At 41.7% G+C, this 19,776-nt stretch overlaps 1 protein-coding gene across 3 annotated transcripts in view; it reads right to left on the reverse strand.

Moving 5' to 3' along the window:
* The window catches only part of LARP4B (La ribonucleoprotein 4B), a 141,642-nt gene that overhangs the window by 73,307 nt on the left and 48,559 nt on the right, over positions 1-19,776 (reverse strand). Inside the window, exon 1 of one of the 3 annotated variants that reach the window (XM_057498102.1) lies at positions 7,501-8,028. The exons of 1 other annotated variant lie outside the window; for it this stretch is intronic. In XM_057498102.1, the coding sequence (XP_057354085.1) occupies positions 7,501-7,878 (378 nt within the window). In that variant the 5' untranslated portion in view covers positions 7,879-8,028. Of the gene's footprint in view, positions 1-7,500; positions 8,029-19,776 lie in introns of those variants that run through there. One more of the 3 variants, XM_057498101.1, reaches the window with a different exon arrangement.

Below are 19,776 nucleotides of genomic sequence, written 5' to 3' on the forward strand. Positions count from 1 at the left end.
AAACAGCAGCAGAATCACAGAACTCAAGAATGGACTAACAGGTACCAAAGGGAAAGGGACTGGGGAGGATGGGTGGGTAGGGAGGGATAAGGGGGGGAGAAGTAGGGGGGTATTAAGATTAGCATCCATAGCGGGGTGGGAGAAAGGGGAGGGCTGTACAACACAGAGAAGACAAGTAGTGATTCTACAACAGGCTGCTACGCTGATGGACAGTGACTGTAAAGGAGTATATAGGGGGGACCTGGTATAGGGGAGAGCCTAGTAAACAAAGTATTCGTCATGTAAGTGTAGATTAATGATTAAAAAAAAAAAATGCAGTTCCTATGTGGTGACCTCTAATGAGTTCTACACAATGATATAAAGGACATATAAAAGTGTAGGCAAAGGGTCTGTATGTGTTTATACAGAGGATCAAAGCCTAATTTGGCTACCCCGAAAATGAACTAAGATACAATATGAAAAAGAACTTCCAACATCAGCACTCTCGGGAAGACTCATGACAGAAGATGATCAGAAAAAAAAAAAAAACTTCAACAAAGATCCATGCACTGTCACAGGTGTAGATGCACTCATCCCACCAGTTCCTGGACTTGCCATGGGAAAGATGAAGGAGATATCTAGGCTGGCCTGTGCATACAGTAAAACAAAAATTGGACTGGATCTATACTGTTGGAACTCAACCAAGAATTAGGAGAAGTGCAAATTGTAGCACTCCAAAATCTTACAACCACAGACTATTTATCGTTAAAAGAACATATGGGATATGAACAGTCCCCAGGAATAGGGTGTTCTAGTTTATCTGAATTCTCTCAGACTGTTTAAGTTCAGTCGGACAATGTCCACCATATCATAGATAAGTTTTCACAAATGCCTAAGGTGCCTAACTGGTTTCCTTGGTTTCACTGGAGATGGCTGGTAATTACAGGTATGCTTTGGTTAGGTAACTATATTCCTATTATGTTAATGTGTGTGCACAATTTAATTAGTCGTTTAAAACCTTTCCATGCTGAAGTTACTCTACAAGAAGATATGTCAAAGAAATAATCAATCTTCCCAGGTTTTCTTCTGCCTGCTACTTCTGTAGCTTTTCTTCTTCCTACCTAATCACAACCTTTAAATAGAACTCGTGCCACATGTCGAATTTACCGAGTATCATAATTCTTCCAAGTGGTAAAGACACCTCAAGACAAATGCTGGGCATAGAAGCCACAGGGCATAAATATGCAAAGAAGTAAAATGCTAACCTTTTCAAACGATAAGGCTTCTCTCTCACTTACCAACTTAACATTTCCCTGTATGGCCCTGGAAGATGACTGGTTAGCCAGAGACGGGTAAGATTCCTCAAGGGAGGAACAACCTAAGACAGGCACAGTCGCAGGGGGCCATCTGGTGAGAAAATGGGGAGCAGCAGAGGTGAGGCTTAGAACCTCCCCCCTCATGTTCTGAGAGAAATCTTCTGCATACATGGATGTTTATTGCCCTCGTCTAGCTTGGATTAACACATAGTCTACAGGCACACACCTGATCATCTACATTTGCTCTCTTACAACACTAAACTCTGTTTTCTACCTTTATCTCGTATCTACCTACCACTTCAGCATTTTATTAAAAATAATAATAATAGAGAAATGTGGTTTCCACATATAAATCAGGTTTAAAAATCAAATGAATATTCATATTTGAACTGACTGTGTATAGTTCATAATGCATTAACAAAACCGAAAGCTTCTGTGATGACTGCCCTTGCACTGTTCACCATGTAACTTATTCACTATGTAAGAATTTGTACTCCATCTAAGAATTTGTTCGTTATGCATCAGAAGATTGGAGACTGACGAAAATTGGGCTTGGGGTGGATTAATGATTGTGCATTGAGTATTGACCCCTCTATACAGAGATTTGTTGTGGTTAACAACTATTTGATCAATAAATATGAGAGATGCCCTCACAATATATATATATATATAAACACACTTCCAATTGTAAAATAAATAAATAACCGGGATGTAATGTATAGCATAAGGAATATAGTCAAAATATTGTAACAACTTGGTATGGTGATACCTGGTACCTAGAAATATCATGTATATAAATGTTGAGTCGCTGTGTTGTACACCTGAAACTAATGTAATGCAATGCTGTTGTCAACTACCCTTCAATAAAAAAAATAATTAAAAAAAAAAAAAAAACACTGATCAAGAGTTCATTAACTCCTATAATTCATATGAGAAATCTTACATTAAACATATTTCTTTAAAAATTAGTTTATTTTCTTATGTTCACAAGAAACTCCAACCAATCACTAACTCACATTTTATCTGCTTGACTACCTAAGTGTTATTTTGCACTGAAAATTCATGGCTAAGCAATGGTTATTAAACCCAGAAGTAAGTTGACCTTAACAGATGAATTCTAAAGCAACTTTTATATAAATGACCACTGCTACTCTTTGAAGAGTACAGCATCCCCAAATTCTAAAGGAACTCTGCCCCCCCCCAAACACTACAAAATAACCTACTGATTCACAAATGTGTGTTTTCTGGCCATTTACTGAGTAGGAACTACAGTAACCAACATCTGGGAAGAGAGGGTGCCAGAAAAATGTGAAGCAGGGGAGACAACAGGGGAATCGCTCAGTTCTGTACTTCAGGCTGGCCCAGACTATGCCTGGATTTGTCCCGAACTACGTTAACAATTCAGAGCAATTCACTGGCTTTATAGCCATGACATCTATCTCCAGCTCTCTACTTTTAAATAACAACTGCTACATGACATTAGTATAAAAAATGTATATCACTTTTATGACTGCCCTTGCACTGTTCGCCATGTAAGAACTTATTCACTATGTAAGACCTTGTTCACCATGTAAGAACTTGTTTGTTATGCTTCAGAAGATTGGAGACTATTGAGATATAGGCTTGGGGTTGATTAATGACTGTGCATTGAGCCCCCTATACAGAATTTTATTTTTGTTAACAACCATTTGATCAATAAATATGAGAGATGCCCTCTCAAAAAAAAAAATGTATATCACTTTGACAACTGGAGATGTGAAAAGAACGTACCACCATTGAATGTGGTCTGCAATTAGAAAAGTGCTCGAGCGCCTCTGGTCACGGGAAAGCTGATACAGCACAGTGCACAGGAACCTCACGTAAACTCCCAAGAGCAGGGTGGCAGGCAACCAACGTGCCCCGCACTGTTATTACACCATTTGCTTGAAGGCCCAGTTTTATAGTGTTCTGCACCCACAACTGTTGAAGGATCAAAACTGACTAACTTGAACATAACTCTTTCTGGTATAACTCCTAAATGTGGGAATGGAAAGGAAACAAAGGAGGTTCATGATGATTCCCTAAATTATAGAATTTAATTTCTTTGTTTATTTCCATATAATAGGTATTAACATTTGAACCACATCTATTTCCTTACTATTATCAACTGTTTTTCTTGCCTAATGCAAGAAATAATAGTAAACTAATACTTAACTATTATCTAACATTCAAGAAATTATAAGCACGGGTGAGGATGTGGAGAAAAGGCAGCACTTGTGCACTGCTGGTGGGAATGTAACTGGGGCAGCCTTGATGGATGGTAGTATGGAGGCTCCTCAAAAATTTTAAAATATAACAACCACATGACCCAGCAATTCCACTTCTGGATATTTATCTAAAGAAAATGAAAACACTAACTTGAAATGATAAATGCACCCCTATGTTCATTACATTTACAACAACAAAGACATGGAAACAACCTAAGAATCTGTCAGATGAATGGATAAAAGATATGGTAAGGAACAAACGTGTGTATGGAACATACAATGAACATTTTTCAGCCATAAAAGAAGGAAGTCTTGTTATTTGTGACAACATGGATGGACCTAGAGGGCATTAGCTAGTGAAATAAGTCAGACAGAGAAAGATGAATACAGTATGATCTCACTTACGTGTGGAATCTATAAACAAACAAAACCAACCAAGCCCACAGGTAAAAAGAATAGACTTGTGGCTGCCAGAGGCAGGTGGGGCAGAGGGTGAAAGAAATGGCTGAACTGTTTTGTTTAGTTTAGATAAACCGAATAAATAAACTATTGGTTGGATCGATGAATTTCTGCTATAACAAATATGACTTCTCCATCATGTCTTGCTTTAGGAGCAAGACTAACTTCCTATTTGTTGAATGTTTGCATTTATTACAGAATTTATAAAAAGATGCTCTAACTAGCTGCCCACTGCAGAAATCATCTGCAAAGACTATTCCAAGCAAGTGGGGACTGACCAAGGTGGTCTGAAAAGCTCCAGGGGCTTCTGACTGAAGGGAGACAGAATCAAGATTTTAGAGCCAGGTAAAAGCACATTCTACCTGCCTTAGTTACCATACGAAAGTAGCTGAAAGCAGAGTTAGATTCATTTATCCTGCAATGGGAACTTTTGGTAATGGTTTTAAATATTCAATGGGCAAATGCTCATTCTGCTCCAACAAGGAGATGGGGAGAGAACAGGGCTGGGCAGGTGGCCACCATGAGTACATGCACAACATCCACACAGAGGCAGTCTGCACTGTGCTGTGTCTCAAGGCCCAGCAGTGTGGGGGTTAGTGCTAAAAACAGATGACACACAAGCTCTGGCTTAAACCCAGCAAGCAGAACTTAACCTTTTCCAAGCGGGAGAGTGTGCATAAAGTTGACTAGAGTAACTCACAGCCTTACATAAACATTCAAACTGACCATGCATTGTTTGGAAGAAATTTTCATTAATTTTAAAATCAAAAGCAATCAAAACAAAACACTAGTGTATCACATCACAACAAAAATTGTTCAAACATACTTACCAACTCTGTATCTCTATTTTGCCATTCCCAAATAACCCCATCTTCTGCCACTGGTAGCAGATAAGGGGGCTTTTCCACCCAAAACAAAGCCATCTCTGTGTCCTGTGGCTTCCCGCACAGGTCCTCACTCAATACCTGTTTACCTACTAAAACATCTGTCACAACCCAATCAGCCCACAGGCAGCCCTCCAGATATCCACTGTAACCGCCGGCCAGTCTTTGAGAAGATATCTGACTTGCACACGTGCCCATCGGGTAATAGGAAAGTTCATTCAGAAACCGGGAGTACAATTCCTCTGAGAAGCTCTGCAAATCCCCTTTCGGGGGATTTTCTTCTGTGAATAAAACATGGTCCTCACTACCTGGTTCTACCATTTCTCTGCTGTCACCTGGGGTGGTGGGAATTACCTGCAGCACTTCTTGAGGAGCAGCTGGGTATCTGTCCACCTGGGTAGGACCAACCCCAGCCAAGCAGGAATACCCCTCAAGAGGTTCACATACCTCCATCTTTTCCAAAATCACCTTTACATCTCCCACAAAACCCACGTCACCGTTTAAGGCAGGATCTGTGACTGTAGGCCTAGTGTTCCTGCAGCTGAGATGGCATGCATGTCTGCCTGGCCTGTTTGGCCCACATGGCCCCACACAGTCAGTGATGTTGGGATCAGCATTGCCCTTCTGTCCCTCCCCTGCTGGTTTTGGTTCACTCATACCAGACGCACCACCACCAAAGGCACCAGAAGCTTCTTCAGCTGATTTGCAGAAAACCTGTGTCTGTCCCAGATGTTCAACACTGTTGACAGAGTGATTCTCCTCTACTCCTGACTCCTGTGAACCTGAATTCAAACTTAGGTTTAAAGGTGGTAGAAGATTTAGACTTTTACGTCTATAGTTATTCACTCTACAGGTTTCATCACTTTTATCTATTTGGTTTGCTGCAAACTCAGGAGTTTCTGTTACACTGGGCATTGCCGTGCACTTCAGTGTATCTGTTTCCCAGTCGCAAGCTGTTCTAGCACCTGACACGATGTTCCCTATGTCGTTCTCACTTGTCTCCCTATGATGAGCGTTCAGTGACTCTTCTCCAGTGTTTTCTAATCTGTGAGGGTCACTCTCTGAGCTCTTCACACACATTTCAGCTTCTGTTCTATAATATAAGCCTGTTCTACTTTCTTCTTCATTGCAGGTGAAAACAAATGCAGAAGAAATAAAGTTACTCTTAAGATACCTGGAACCATCAAGAGACTTGCTATTTGGAGGCACTTCCTGGGGAATTCTGAGCTCCGGAGTGTCTGTTCTTTGGAACTCACACCCTGAGGCTATTCCCTGCATCACAAGAGTTACATCACAGATCTGGGCCTGAGCCTGGGCCTTGCTGGCCCCAGGATCTTCAGCACACAAATGGGCCTGATGAGATATCCATTCAAAAGTCCTCTTAGCAAGATTCTCATGTTGAAAAGTGCTAACCTCACCCTCACCTTGATAGGAGGTGCAATTTTCAAATGGCAAAGACAGCTCTCCTTTGTTTGCAAGCTGGATGCTTCTAGTCTCCAGGCCATGGTCGCCACAGTGCTGCTCCTCCACCATTACTGACCCCAGGGGGTGGTCAGGTCCGGGAGCATCACCAGGTCTTTCAGGGGCTACCCCTCGGAAATTAGCACAAACAGGAAGACCCTCATTTCCAGAGGTCAGTGGGGCCATGCACCTACTTGAGCTTATGGAAAGAAGACTGCTGTTTGGTCCACTCACTTCTAAGTTGGACAAGCCCTCTGGTAGTTTTACAGAGTTATTTTCTCTTTCCCTTTCAGAGTGCAAACTCTGACCTATACTAACTGTTACAACCCCAGCTTCACCATTTCCTTCAACATTTGAAGTGTCATTCATTAAATTAATGAGTGACTCGCCCATCAGACTTCCCAGTCCTGGTCTGTGGCTCACTCTCTCTTCGGGCATGGCACACGCACACTCTAGTGAGCTGGCATCTATGTTAGTATTTAGTTCAGGGGGTGTGCCCACACCATGGAACTCACTGGCACTGCCTTCCCTGCAGTTGTGCAGGAGCCTGGTGTGAACGTTTGCCCTTAAGGACTCAGCCTGCATGTCACTGGTATTTATTTGGCAGGGTGGGTCACTGTCAGCCAGAAGTTCAGAACCAGGTTTAGTTTCCTCATCAAACAAGTCCTTCACTGCATTTGGACATGGCCTGCCATAAGGGGATAGCTCTTCCTGCTGTGCCTTGAGCCCCCTGGGCCCTTCCGCGATGTTATCTGGCAGCCAGGCCCCTTTGCAAATCCCCTTGGAGGGGGCAGCTGCTCCACACCTGGGAGCACACATATCATCTGCAATGCCCAGGCCATCAGGATCCACAACACAGAGACCGCATGGTGCGCTCACCTGTGAACTCCTACATCGTTGGTGACCAACACAAATAGAGTTTTCATCCTTCATCTCCCTACCAGACGTACCTACAGAGTGGTTCTCATTATCACTCATGATCTGAGTTTTTACTGCAACTTCATTCTGTATCATGGAGTTTTCATAAGTGACAGGGCAGTGGCAGAGATGGTTATTTACACAGGTTCCTTCCTGCACACCCTGGACACACGAAACAGACTCATCCTCTTGAGAACAAGCACCTTCAGAGAAAGCCCGGCCACTTCCAGTACTCACGCATGGAGCACCACAAACGTCACTGTGCCACTCAAGAGCAAGGTGTTCTGCGCACGTGCAGGTGTCGTCCGGGTTCTCAGACCTGGCTAAGAGCACACACATGGAAGAGGAGACAGAGTTAACTGGCAGCCCCAGTCTACAACCCTGCTTGTGCCCAGGCCTTGCAAAAGCCCCAGTGCACACATTAGCTCCAGCAGCTGCCCTGCTGGCTCTGAGTCCAGTCCTGTGAAGCTCTCTGCCCCCAGAGGGATCAAATAATGAAGATAAAGCTGTACTTATCTCCTTCTCCAGCTCCTTCTCCTTCTCCGCAGATTTCTGTAACAGGCCAGTTTTCTCACTGTCATCACTACTTAATTCTTTGCTGAAGCAACAACCCATGGTCGGGAGTTCAAAAGCTCACATAACAATGCACTGTTTCCTGGGCCTGAACAAGACATCTCACACTAACTTTCTACGGTTTCTGATGAGAAGCCGACACCCAGACACCAAAAATAGCCCATTGCACAGCAGTCACATGTCCTTGCCACTCAAATCCAAATTCTAAATTACCACAGACCCTGCCTAGCAGCCATTCTACTACACACACCACCACCTACAGAGCACGCAGAATTCAAAGACCCTGAACAGCAACAAAAAAAGTTTCAGATTATTTTTCTTAGTCTGATAAACTCGTAAAAAAATAACTAAAATTATTATCCCAGCCAGAAGGAATTTCAGACATCTGTGCTTTCAACAGTGTTTCAGTATTCTTTGAATTAAGTTTCATGGGATGGCGGCAACCAAAGAAGTTAGCATGTATATTCCCCCAAAGGGAAATAGTAATAAAAACCTATTCTTGAAAATTCAGGGGGTACTTAGTTGTACCTAATTTTCTGCCTTTGAGAATTAAGTTCTGTGAGTGTTTGGGAGTAACTGTGCTAGGCATAAGATTGGAACACACATGTAAATGTGGATGGTGGACAGCACCTTGTCTGGGATTTGCTTTAAATACCTAGGAAATAAGAAGGAAATAAGTGCACTCATATGTAGTATACATCTAACGTGTGTGTGCAGTGGGGAGGAGCTGAATGTGAGTAGTAGCTGCTCAAGTTCATACGAGCACACCAGGTTCAACCTGTTATTCTTGCAGGTTATCTGAAAATTCTAATGAAGATAAAGTGCAAGAGAAAAAGAGAAAAAAAATCTACGCCCACCTGTCCAATGTCAGGAAGACCCACAAGAACTCCCAAAGCTCCTCTGGGTCCAGCCTCAAGGTCAGTCACCCTGTACTAAAGCCAGGACACATGGCTCTGTTCTCATTTCAACATCTATAAGCTCTGTTCTTGGTATAAGCAATTCTTTTGTTATTACAGTTCTGATATGTTTAAAAAACAAAATGATTTTGCTAACTCCTCTGTGAGAGATTCTTCTGTTTACTATAATCTACCAGTTTCTGCTGGTGTCCTAGTTTTTCATAAAACATGAATACTTTATGATGAGAAAATTAGGAATTCTACTTAATTAACAGGAATCTAACAGGAACACTTCTGACCACTTAAACGCAGGTACTGAATCTACAGTACATGATGAGGAGGTAACATAGGCAAATGCTTTCCATGGCACTACGTACCACAAAATTTTAAGTACGCCTGTATTTTCCCTACACTGCGTCCCAACAAGCTAAGGTAGCTCTCTCAACACCACTCCATGATTTTGAGAACAAAACTCCAGGGGCAGAGCAGGACTCGTTATTTTACACTGCTCTCTCTTCCACTAGAGTCAATACCCACACAGAAAAGCACCCTTCATTCTGATGACACACGCCACACCTGCCCACATTCAGTGGAGCCTCAGTCACAGTTCAGGCTCATGAGCCAGCTGCCTAGGTATAAGTCTTGGTTGTTTGTTGTCCTGGGTATGTGAGCCTGGGAAAATACTTAACCTCTTTGTCTCAGTTCCTTGCTTTAAAGGGTCCCTACTTTAAAGGGCTGCTGTGAGGACATTAAGGAGAACACTCAAATGGGAACCACAACATCACTCTAAGTCCTCATGATCTGACTCCAGCCCAACTCCAGAATCACCTCTCCTGTTAAGCTGCCATACTCATCACCTCCATTTCATCCAAAAATCCCAGCTAAACACCAGCATATCCTGCCTTTGCTCAAACCACTCATTCCCAAATCTCACCATCCTTTGTGAACTTGTTCCCTCCCAATTTTGCAAAATGACTATCTCCTGTCGGCACATGCTGGCTGCTCTTACACCTCCAGGAAAGCATTCCAGAAGCCAAGCTTAGTGTTTGCACCACTAGCTATCTCAAACTGGGACTATGGTCTCCTCAGAATCTGCAAGCTCTTGAAGAGAAATAGAAAGCAAACACAAAGGCAAGCCCATTTTTGCACATAGATGTAGGAGTGCAGTGGCAGCATGTAACAATCCGTAAACAGACTTAACCTACTAAGAAAAGAGTTGGGTTTAAAATGTCATAAATTCATTGAGGACCAGGTGACACCAAGGTATGCCACAGAAACAAACCACCAAAATCAGTGGGTAGGTCAGACACTTAGCATTCAGCAGCCTGGGCTGTGGTAAACTCCAAAGACATTCTGGGTAACCAGTACCACAAACACTTGCTGGAGCAGTAATAGTTTCAGCAGAACATCATCTGCAAAACTAAATGAATGTCACTAGCTTTTACATTCCACAGCTCTGCGCAATCAAGTCTCATCTCTGTATAAGAATTACAAGCACTAAGAATATATCTATATTACTAGAAAAACAATTATGTCAAGGACAACACCTGGAAAAAGTTCTCATGTAAAAGGTTATTATGAAAGGTAAAGCAAAAAGGTAAACTAAGAAGCTTCAAGCTCCCATCTCTACAGAAATACCAAGAAAACACCAGAAGCTTCTGAACCAACTCTGCAGGAGCTCTGAAAACAATTATAGCTAGCAACTAAGTAAGCACACAACCAAGAAAAAGCTACCCTCTCTCTGATAGGAAGGTTTTGTGACGCAGTGTGGTCTTGGTCTGGGTTGTCAGTAGCCTGGGTCCAGATCCCCTACTGCAACGAAAGGGAGCAGTCAACCTTACTTGCAAATCCAAGTGTGAGTCTGCTCTGTTCCAGAAGGAGGCTACTGAGGACTGGCTTGCTCATCATCAGATAACTGAGCACAAATGAGACAAGTGGCAGGAACTGCTCAAGGAAGCCACAAGGTGGCTACAAACCCACACACACACACCTAGGCAGAACATCATACACTGAGAAAGAAAGAGCCATATAAACCAGAGCAGCTGGGGAAAATTCTCTGGGAATTAGGACACTGAAAACCAGACATGCACATGGAAAATTCAGAAAGACGCATCTAGGCAAGAGGCATGCTCAAAGAAGTCCTGGGACGACCTTAAGCCACCACCTTGGGCTGAGCCCTAGATGAGCTCATGAGGCAGGGACCGTCTCAGAACATAGCAAGTCTATAAAGACTGGGAGAGGGAGCTATATTCTCTCTCTGGTGGGTTTTTGTTTTTGTTTTTATTGGTAGGGGGATGGAGACTGGTCTCACTGTTTCAAAAAGTGGTACTCAAGGAAGGATAGTACAACATTTGAAAATCCATCAACATCATCCACTACACATCAATAAAAAGGAAAAAAATAACATGATCATCTCCATAGATGCTGAAAAAGTATTTGACAGAATTCAACACCCATTCATGATAAACACTCTCCACAAAATGGGTATAGAGGGCAAGTGCCTCAACATAATAAATACCATGTATGACAAACCCACAGCCAACATCATACTTAACAGTGAAAAGCTGAAACCCTTTCTTCTAAGATCAGGAACAAGACAAGGATGCCCACTCTCCCCACTTTTATTCAACATAGTTCTAGAAGTCCTAGCCATTGCAATCAGCCAACACAAAGAAATGAATAGCATCCAGTTTGTTAAGGAAGAAGTTAAACTGTCACTATTTGCAGACGACATGATATTGTACATAAAAAAAATCTTAAAGAATCCATTCCAAAACTACTAGAACTAATATATGAATTCAGCAAAGTTGAAAGATACAAAATTAATACACAGAAATCTGTGCATTCCTATACATTAATGATGAACTAGCAGAAAGAGAAATCAGGAAAACAATTCCATTCACAATTGCATCAGAAAGAATAATTAATATACCTAGGAATAAACCTAACCAAGGAAGTGAAAGACCTATACCCTGAAAACTACAAAACACTCTTGAGAGAAATTAAAGAGGATACTAATAAATGGAAATTCATCCCATGCTCTTGGATAGGAAGAATTTAATTTTGGCAAAATAGCCATCCTGCCTAAAGCAATCTACAGATTCAATGCAATCCCTTTCAAAATACTGACAGCATTCTTCAATGAACTGGAACAAATAGTTCTAAAATTCATATGGAACCACAAAAGACCCCAAATAGCCAAAGCAATCCTGAGAAGGAAGAATAAAGCTGGGGGGATTATCTCTCCAACTTCAAGCTTTACTACAAAGCCACAGTAATCAAGACAATTTGGTACTGGCACAAGAACAGACCCATAGATCAATGGAACAGAATAGAGAGCCCAGATATAAACCCACACATATATGGCCAATTAATATAGGATAAAGGAGCCATGGACATACCGTGGGGAAATGACAGCCTCTTCAACAACTGGTGTTGGCAAAACTGGACAGCTACATGTAAGAGAATGAAACTGGGTTACTGTCTAACTCCATATACAAATGTAAACTCGAACTGGATCAAAGACCTGAATGTAAGTCATGAAACCATAAAACTCTTAGAAGAAAACACAGGCAAAACTATCTTGAATGTAAACATGAGCAACTTTTTCATGAACATACCTCCTTGGGCAAGGGAAACAAAAGCAAAAATGAACAAGTGGGACTATATCAAACTAAAAAGCTTCTGTACAGCAAAGGACACTATCAGTAGAACCAGAGGCATCTTACAGTATGGGAGAATATATTCATAAATGACATATCCGATAAGGGCTTGACATCCAAAATATTTAAAGAGCTCATGTGCTTTAACAACCAAAAAGCAAATAACCTGATTAAAATATGGGCAGAGGATCTGAACAGACACTTCTCCAAAGAAGAAATTCAGATGGCCAACAGACACATGAAAAGACTCTCCAGGGGGCGGAAGATGGCGGCGTGAGTAGACCAGCGGAAATCTCCTCCCAAAACCACATATATCTATGAAAATATAACAAAGACAACCCTTCCTAGAATAAAGACCAGAGGACACAGGACAATATCCAGACCACATCCGCACCTGAGAGAACCCAGCGCCTCGCGAAGGGGGTAAGATACAAGCCCCGGCCCCACGGGAGCCGAGCGCCCCTCCCCCCAGCTCCCGGCGGGAGAAGAGCAGGTAGAGCCGGAGGGAGACGGAGCCCAGGACTGCCGAACACCCAGCCCCAGCCATCCGGGCCAGAGTGCAGGGCGCTAGATACTAGGAAAACAGGGCAGCAAGAACAGTGAGCGGGCACTGGAGGCTGGGCGCCAGAGGACATAAGAAAAGCGCGCGACCATTTTTTTTTGCTTTTTTGCTGTTTTGTTTTGGCGAGCGATTTTTGGAAGTCTTAAAGGGATAGGGACCCCAATACTAGGGAAACAGGGCAGAAAGACCGGTGAGCAGAGGCCTGAGGCTGGCACCGGAGAATAAAGAAAAACGAACGACCACCTTTTTTTTTTTTTTTTAATTAAAAATTTTTTTTTTTTTTAATTTAAAAATTTTTTTCTTTTTTTTTTTTTGGTGGTCGTTGTTTGGTTTTGGCGGGTGCTTTTTGGAAGACTTAAAGGGGCAGGGCGGGTCACTTAATCCAGAGGTAGGGAATCCGGAGATCTCTGGGCACCCTAACCCCTGGGCTGCAGGGAGCAGGGAGGCCCCTTACGGAGATAAATAGCCTCCCAGCAGCTCCTGCTCCAACGCGACTCCACCATTTTCGAGTAGCTGCCCGAGCCAGGCCATGCCCACAGCAACAGCGGAGATTAACTCCATAGCAGCCGGGCAGGAAGCAGAAACCCTGTCTGCGCGCAGCTGTGCAGCACAAGCCACTAGAGGGCGCTGTTCTCCCAGGAGAGGAGGGCCACAAACCAACAAGAAGGGAAGTCCTTCCAGCCGTCACTCGTCCCAGTTCTGCAGACTATTCTTATCACCATGAAAAGGCAAAGTTACAGGCAGACAAAGATCACAGAGACAACACCAGAGAAGGAGACAGACCTAACCAGTCTTCCTGAAAAAGAATTCAAAATAAGAATCATAAACATGCTGACAGAGATGCAGAGAAATACGCAAGAGAAATGGGATGAAGTCCGGAAAGAGATCACAGATGCCAGAAAGGAGATCGCAGAAATGAAACAAACTCTGGAAGGGTTTATAAGCAGAATGGATAGAATGCAAGAGGCCATTGATGGAATTGAAATCAGAGAACAGGAACGCATAGAAGCTGACATAGAGAGAGACAAAAGGATTTCCAGGAATGAAACAATATTAAGAGAACTGTGTGACCAATCCAAAAGGAACAATATCCGTATTATAGGGGTCCCAGAAGAAGAAGAAGAGAGAAAAAGAGATGGAAAGTATCTTAGAAGAAATAATTGCTGAAAACTTCCCCACACTGGGGGAGGAAGTAATCGAACAGACCACGGAAATACACAGAACCCCCAACAGAAAGGATCCAAGAAGGGCAACACCAAGACACATAATAATTAAAATGGCAAAGATCAAGGACAAGGAAAGAGTGTTAAAGGCAGCTAGAGAGAAAAAGGTCACCTATAAAGGGAAACGCATCAGGCTAACGTCAGATTTCTCAACAGAAACCCTACAGGCCAGAAGAGAATGGCATGAGATATTTAATACAATGAAACAGAAGGGCCTTGAACCAAGGATACTGTATCCAGCACGACTATCATTCAAATATGACGGTGGGATTAAACAATTCCCAGACAAACAAAAGCTGAGGGAATTTGCTTTCCACAAACCACCTCTACAGAACATCTTACAGGGACTGCTCTAGATGGGAGCACTCCTAGAAAGAGCACAGCACAAAACACCCAACATATGAAGAATCGAGGAGGAGGAACAAGAAGGGAGAGAAAAAAAGAATCTCCAGACAGTGTATATAACAGCTCAATAAGCGAGCTAAGTTAGGCAGTAAGATACTAAAGAGGCTAACCTTGAACCTTTGGTAACCACGAATTTAAAGCCTGCAATGGCAATAAGTACATATCTTTCAATAGTCACCCTAAATGTTAATGGGTTGAATGCACCAATCAAAAGACACAGAGTAACAGAATGGATAAAAAAGCAAGACCCATCTATATGCTGCTTACAAGAAACTCACCTCAAACCCAAAGACATGTACAGACTAAAAGTCAAGGGATGGAAAAACATATTTCAAGCAAACAACAGTGAGAAGAAAGCAGGGGTTGCAGTACTAATATCAGACAAAATAGACTTCAAAACAAAGAAAGTAACAAGACATAAAGAAGGACACTACATAATGATAAAGGGCTCAGTCAAACAAGAGGATATAACCATTCTAAATATATATGCACCCAACACAGGAGCACCAGCATATGTGAAACAAATACTAACAGAACTAAAGGGGGAAATAGACTGCAATGCATTCATTCTAGGAGACTTCAACACACCACTCACCCCAAAGGATAGATCCACTGGGCAGAAAATAAGTAAGGACACGGAAGCACTGAACAACACAGTAGAGCAGATGGACCTAATAGACATCTATAGAACTCTACATCCAAAAGCAGCGGGATATACATTCTTCTCAAGTGCACATGGAACATTCTCCAGAATAGACCACATACTAGGCCACAAAAAGAGCCTCAGAAAATTCCAAAAGATTGAAATCCTACCAACCAACTTTTCAGACCACAAAGGCATAAAACTAGAAATAAACTGTACAAAGAAAGCAAAGAGGCTCACAAACACATGGAGGCTTAACAACACGCTCCTAAATAATCAATGGATCAATGACCAAATCAAAATGGAGATCCAGCAATATATGGAAACAAATGACAACAACAACACTAAGCCCCAACTTCTGTGGGACACAGCAAAAGCAGTCTTAAGAGGAAAGTATATAGCAATCCAAGCATATTTAAAAAAGGAAGAGCAATCCCAAATGAATGGTCTAATGTCACAATTATCGAAATTGGAAAAAGAAGAACAGATGAGGCCTAAGGTCAGCAGAAGGAGGGACATAATAAAGATCAGAGAAGAAATAAATAAAATTGAGAAGAATAAAACAATAGCAAAAATCAATGAAACCAAGAGCTGGTTCTTCGAGAAAATAAACAAAATAGATAAGCCTCTAGCCAGACTTATTAAGAAGAAAAGAGAGTCAACACAAATCAACAGTATCAGAAACGAGAAAGGAAAAATCACGACGGACCCTACGGAAATGCAAAGAATTATTGGAGAATACTATGAAAACCTATATGCTAACAAGCTGGGAAACCTAGGAGAAATGGACAACTTCCTAGAAAAATATAACCTTCCAAGATTGACCCAGGAAGAAACAGAAAATCTAAACAGACCAATTACCAGCAACGAAATTGAAGCGGTAATCAAAAAACTACCAAAGCACAAAACCCCCGGGCCAGATGGATTTACCTCGGAATTTTATCAGACATACAGGGAAGACATAATACCCATTCTCCTTAAAGTTTTCCAAAAAATAGAGGAGGAGGGGATACTCCCAAACTCATTTTATGAAGCTAACATCACCCTAATACCAAAACCAGGCAAAGACCCCACCAAAAAAGAAAACTACAGACCAATATCGCTGATGAACGTAGATGCAAAAATACTCAACAAAATATTAGCAAACCAAATTCAAAAATACATCAAAAGGATCATACACCATGACCAAGTGGGATTCATCCCAGGGACGCAAGGATGGTACAACATTCGAAAGTCCATCAACATCATCCACCACATCAACAAAAAGAAAGACAAAAACCACATGATCATCTCCATAGATGCTGAAAAAGCATTTGACAAAGTTCAACATCCATTCATGTTAAAAACTCTCAGCAAAATGGGAATAGAGGGCAAGTACCTCAACATAATAAAGGCCATCTATGAAAAACCCACAGCCAACATTATATTGAACAGCGAGAAGCTGAAAGCATTTCCTCTGAGATCGGGAACTAGACAGGGATGCTCACTCTCTCCACTGTTATTTAACATAGTACTGGAGGTCCTAGCCACGGCAATCAGACAAAACAAAGAAATACAAGGAATCCAGATTGGTAAAGAAGAAGTTAAACTGTCACTATTTGCAGATGACATGATACTGTACATAAAAAACCCTAAAGACTCCACCCCAAAACTACTAGAACTGATATCGGAATACAGCAAAGTTGCAGGATATAAAATCAACACACAGAAGTCTGTGGCTTTCCCATATACTAACAATGAACCAACAGAAACAGAAATTAGGAAAACAACTCCATTCACAATTGCATCCAAAAAAATAAAATACCTAGGAATAAACCTAACCAAAGAAGTGAAAGACTTATACTCTGAAAACTACAAGTCACTCTTAAGAGAAATTAAAGGGGACACTAACAGATGGAAACTCATCCCATGCTCGTGGCTAGGAAGAATTAATATCGTCAAAATGGCCATCCTGCCCAAAGCAATATACAGATTTGATGCAATCTCTATGAAACTACCAGCAACATTATTCAATGAACTGGAACTAATAATTCAAAAATTCATATGGAAACACCAAAGACCCCGAATAGCCAAAGCAATCCTGAGAAAGAAGAATAAAGTAGGGGGGATCTCACTCCCCAACTTCAAGCTCTACTATAAAGCCATAGTAATCAAGACAATTTGGTACTGGCACAAGAACAGAGCCACAGACCAATGGAACAGACTAGACAATCCAGACATTAACCCAGACATATATGGTCAATTAATATTTGATAAAGGAGCCATGGACATACAATGGCGAATGACAGTCTCTTCAACAGGTGGTGCTGGCAAAACTGGACAGCTACATGTAGGAGAATGAAACTGGACCATTGTCTAACCCCATATACAAAAGTAAACTCAAAATGGATCAAAGACCTGAATGTAAGCCATGAAACCATTAAACTCTTGGAAGAAAACATAGGCAAAAACCTCTTAGACATAAACATGAGTGACCTCTTCTTGAACATATCTCCCCGGGCAAGGAAAACAACAGCAAAAATGAGTAAGTGGGACTATATTAAGCTGAAAAGCTTCTGTACAGCAAAAGACACCATCAATAGAACAAGAAGGATCCCTACAGTATGGGAGAATATATTTGAAAATGACACATCCGATAAAGGCTTGACGTCCAGAATATATAAAGAGCTCACACGCCTCAACAAACAAAAAACAAATAACCCAATTAAAAAATGGGCAGAGGAACTGAACAGACAGTTCTCCAAAAAAGAAATACAGATGGCCAACAGACACATGAAAAGATGCTCCACATCGCTAATTATCAGAGAAATGCAAATTAAAACTACAATGAGGTATCACCTCACACCAGTAAGGATGGCTGCCATCCAAAAGACAAACAACAACAAATGTTGGTGAGGCTGTGGAGAAAGGGGAACCCTCCTACACTGCTGGTGGGAATGTAAGTTAGTTCAACCATTGTGGAAAGCAGTATGGAGGTACATCAAAATGCTCAAAACAGACTTACCATTTGACCCAGGAATTGCACTCCTAGGAATTTACCCTAAGAATGCAGCAATCAAGTTTGAGAAAGACAGATGCACCCCTATGTTTATTGCAGCACTATTTACAATAGCCAAGAATTGGAAGCAACCTAAATGTCCATCAATAGATGAATGGATAAAGAAGATGTGGTACATATACACAATGGAATACTACTCAGCCATAAGAAAAGGGCAAATCCAATCATTTGCAGCAACATGGATGGAGCTGGAGGGTATTATGCTCAGTGAAACAAGCCAAGCGGAGAAAGAGAAATACCAAATGATTTCACTTATCTGTGGAATATAAGAACAAAGGAAAAACTGGAGGAACAAAACAGCAGCAGAATCACAGAACTCAAGAAAGGACTAACAGGTACCAAAGGGAAAGGGACCAGGGAGGATGGGTGGGTAGGGAGGGATAAGTGGCGGAGAAGTAGGGGGGTATTAAGATTAACATGCATGGGGGGGTAGGAGAAAAGGGAGGGCTATACAACACAGAGAAGGCAAGTAGTGATTCTACAACATTTTGCTATGCTGATGGACAGTGACTGTAAAGGGGTTTATAGGGGAGACCTGGTATAGGGGAGAGCCTAGTAAACATAATATTCGTCATGTAAGTGTAGATTAGTGATACCAAAAACAAAGCAAAAAAATAAATTAAAAAAAGGGCAGTTCCTGTGTGGTAACCTCCAACGAGTTCTACACAAGGGTATAAAGGGCATATAAAAGTGTAGGCAAAGGGTCTGTTTGTGTTTATACAGAGGATCAAAGCCTAATTGGGCTACCCCAAGAATGAACTAAGATACGATATGAAAAAGAACTTCCAACATCAGCACTCTCGGGAAGACTCATGCCAGAAGATGATCATCAAAAAACCCCAACAAAGATCCACGCACTGCTACAGATGTAGATGCACTCATCCCACCAGTTCCTGGACTTGCCATGGGAATGAGGAAGGAGATATCTTAGCTGACCTGTGCATACAGTAAAACAACAAATTTGACTGGATCTATACTGTTGGAACTCAACCAAGAATTTGGAGAAGTGCAAATTGTAGCGCTCCAAAGTCTTACAACTACAGACTATTTACTGTTAAAAGAACATATGGCATGTGAACAGTCCCCAGGAATGGGTTGTTTTAATTTGTCTGATTTCTCTCAGACTGTTCAAGTTCAGTTGGACAATATCCACCATATCATAGATAAGTTTTCACAAATGCCTAACGTGCCTAACTGGTTTTCTTGGTTTCACTGGAGATGGCTGGTAATTACAGATATGCTTTGGTTATGTAACTATACTCCTATCATGTTAATGTGTGTGCGCAATTTAAGTAGTAGCTTAAAACCTATACATGCTGAAGTACTCTACAAGAAGATATGTCAAATAAATAATCAATCTTCCCATGTTTTCTTCCGCCTGCTACTTCTATAGCTTTTCTTCTTCCTTCCTAATTACAACCCTTAAATAGAATTCGTGCCTCATATCAAATTTACCGAGTATCATAATTCTTCCAAGTGGTAAAGATACCT

The sequence above is a fragment of the Manis pentadactyla genome, chromosome 3 (assembly GCF_030020395.1).
Source record: "Manis pentadactyla isolate mManPen7 chromosome 3, mManPen7.hap1, whole genome shotgun sequence".
Classification (NCBI taxonomy): Eukaryota; Metazoa; Chordata; class Mammalia; order Pholidota; family Manidae; genus Manis; species Manis pentadactyla.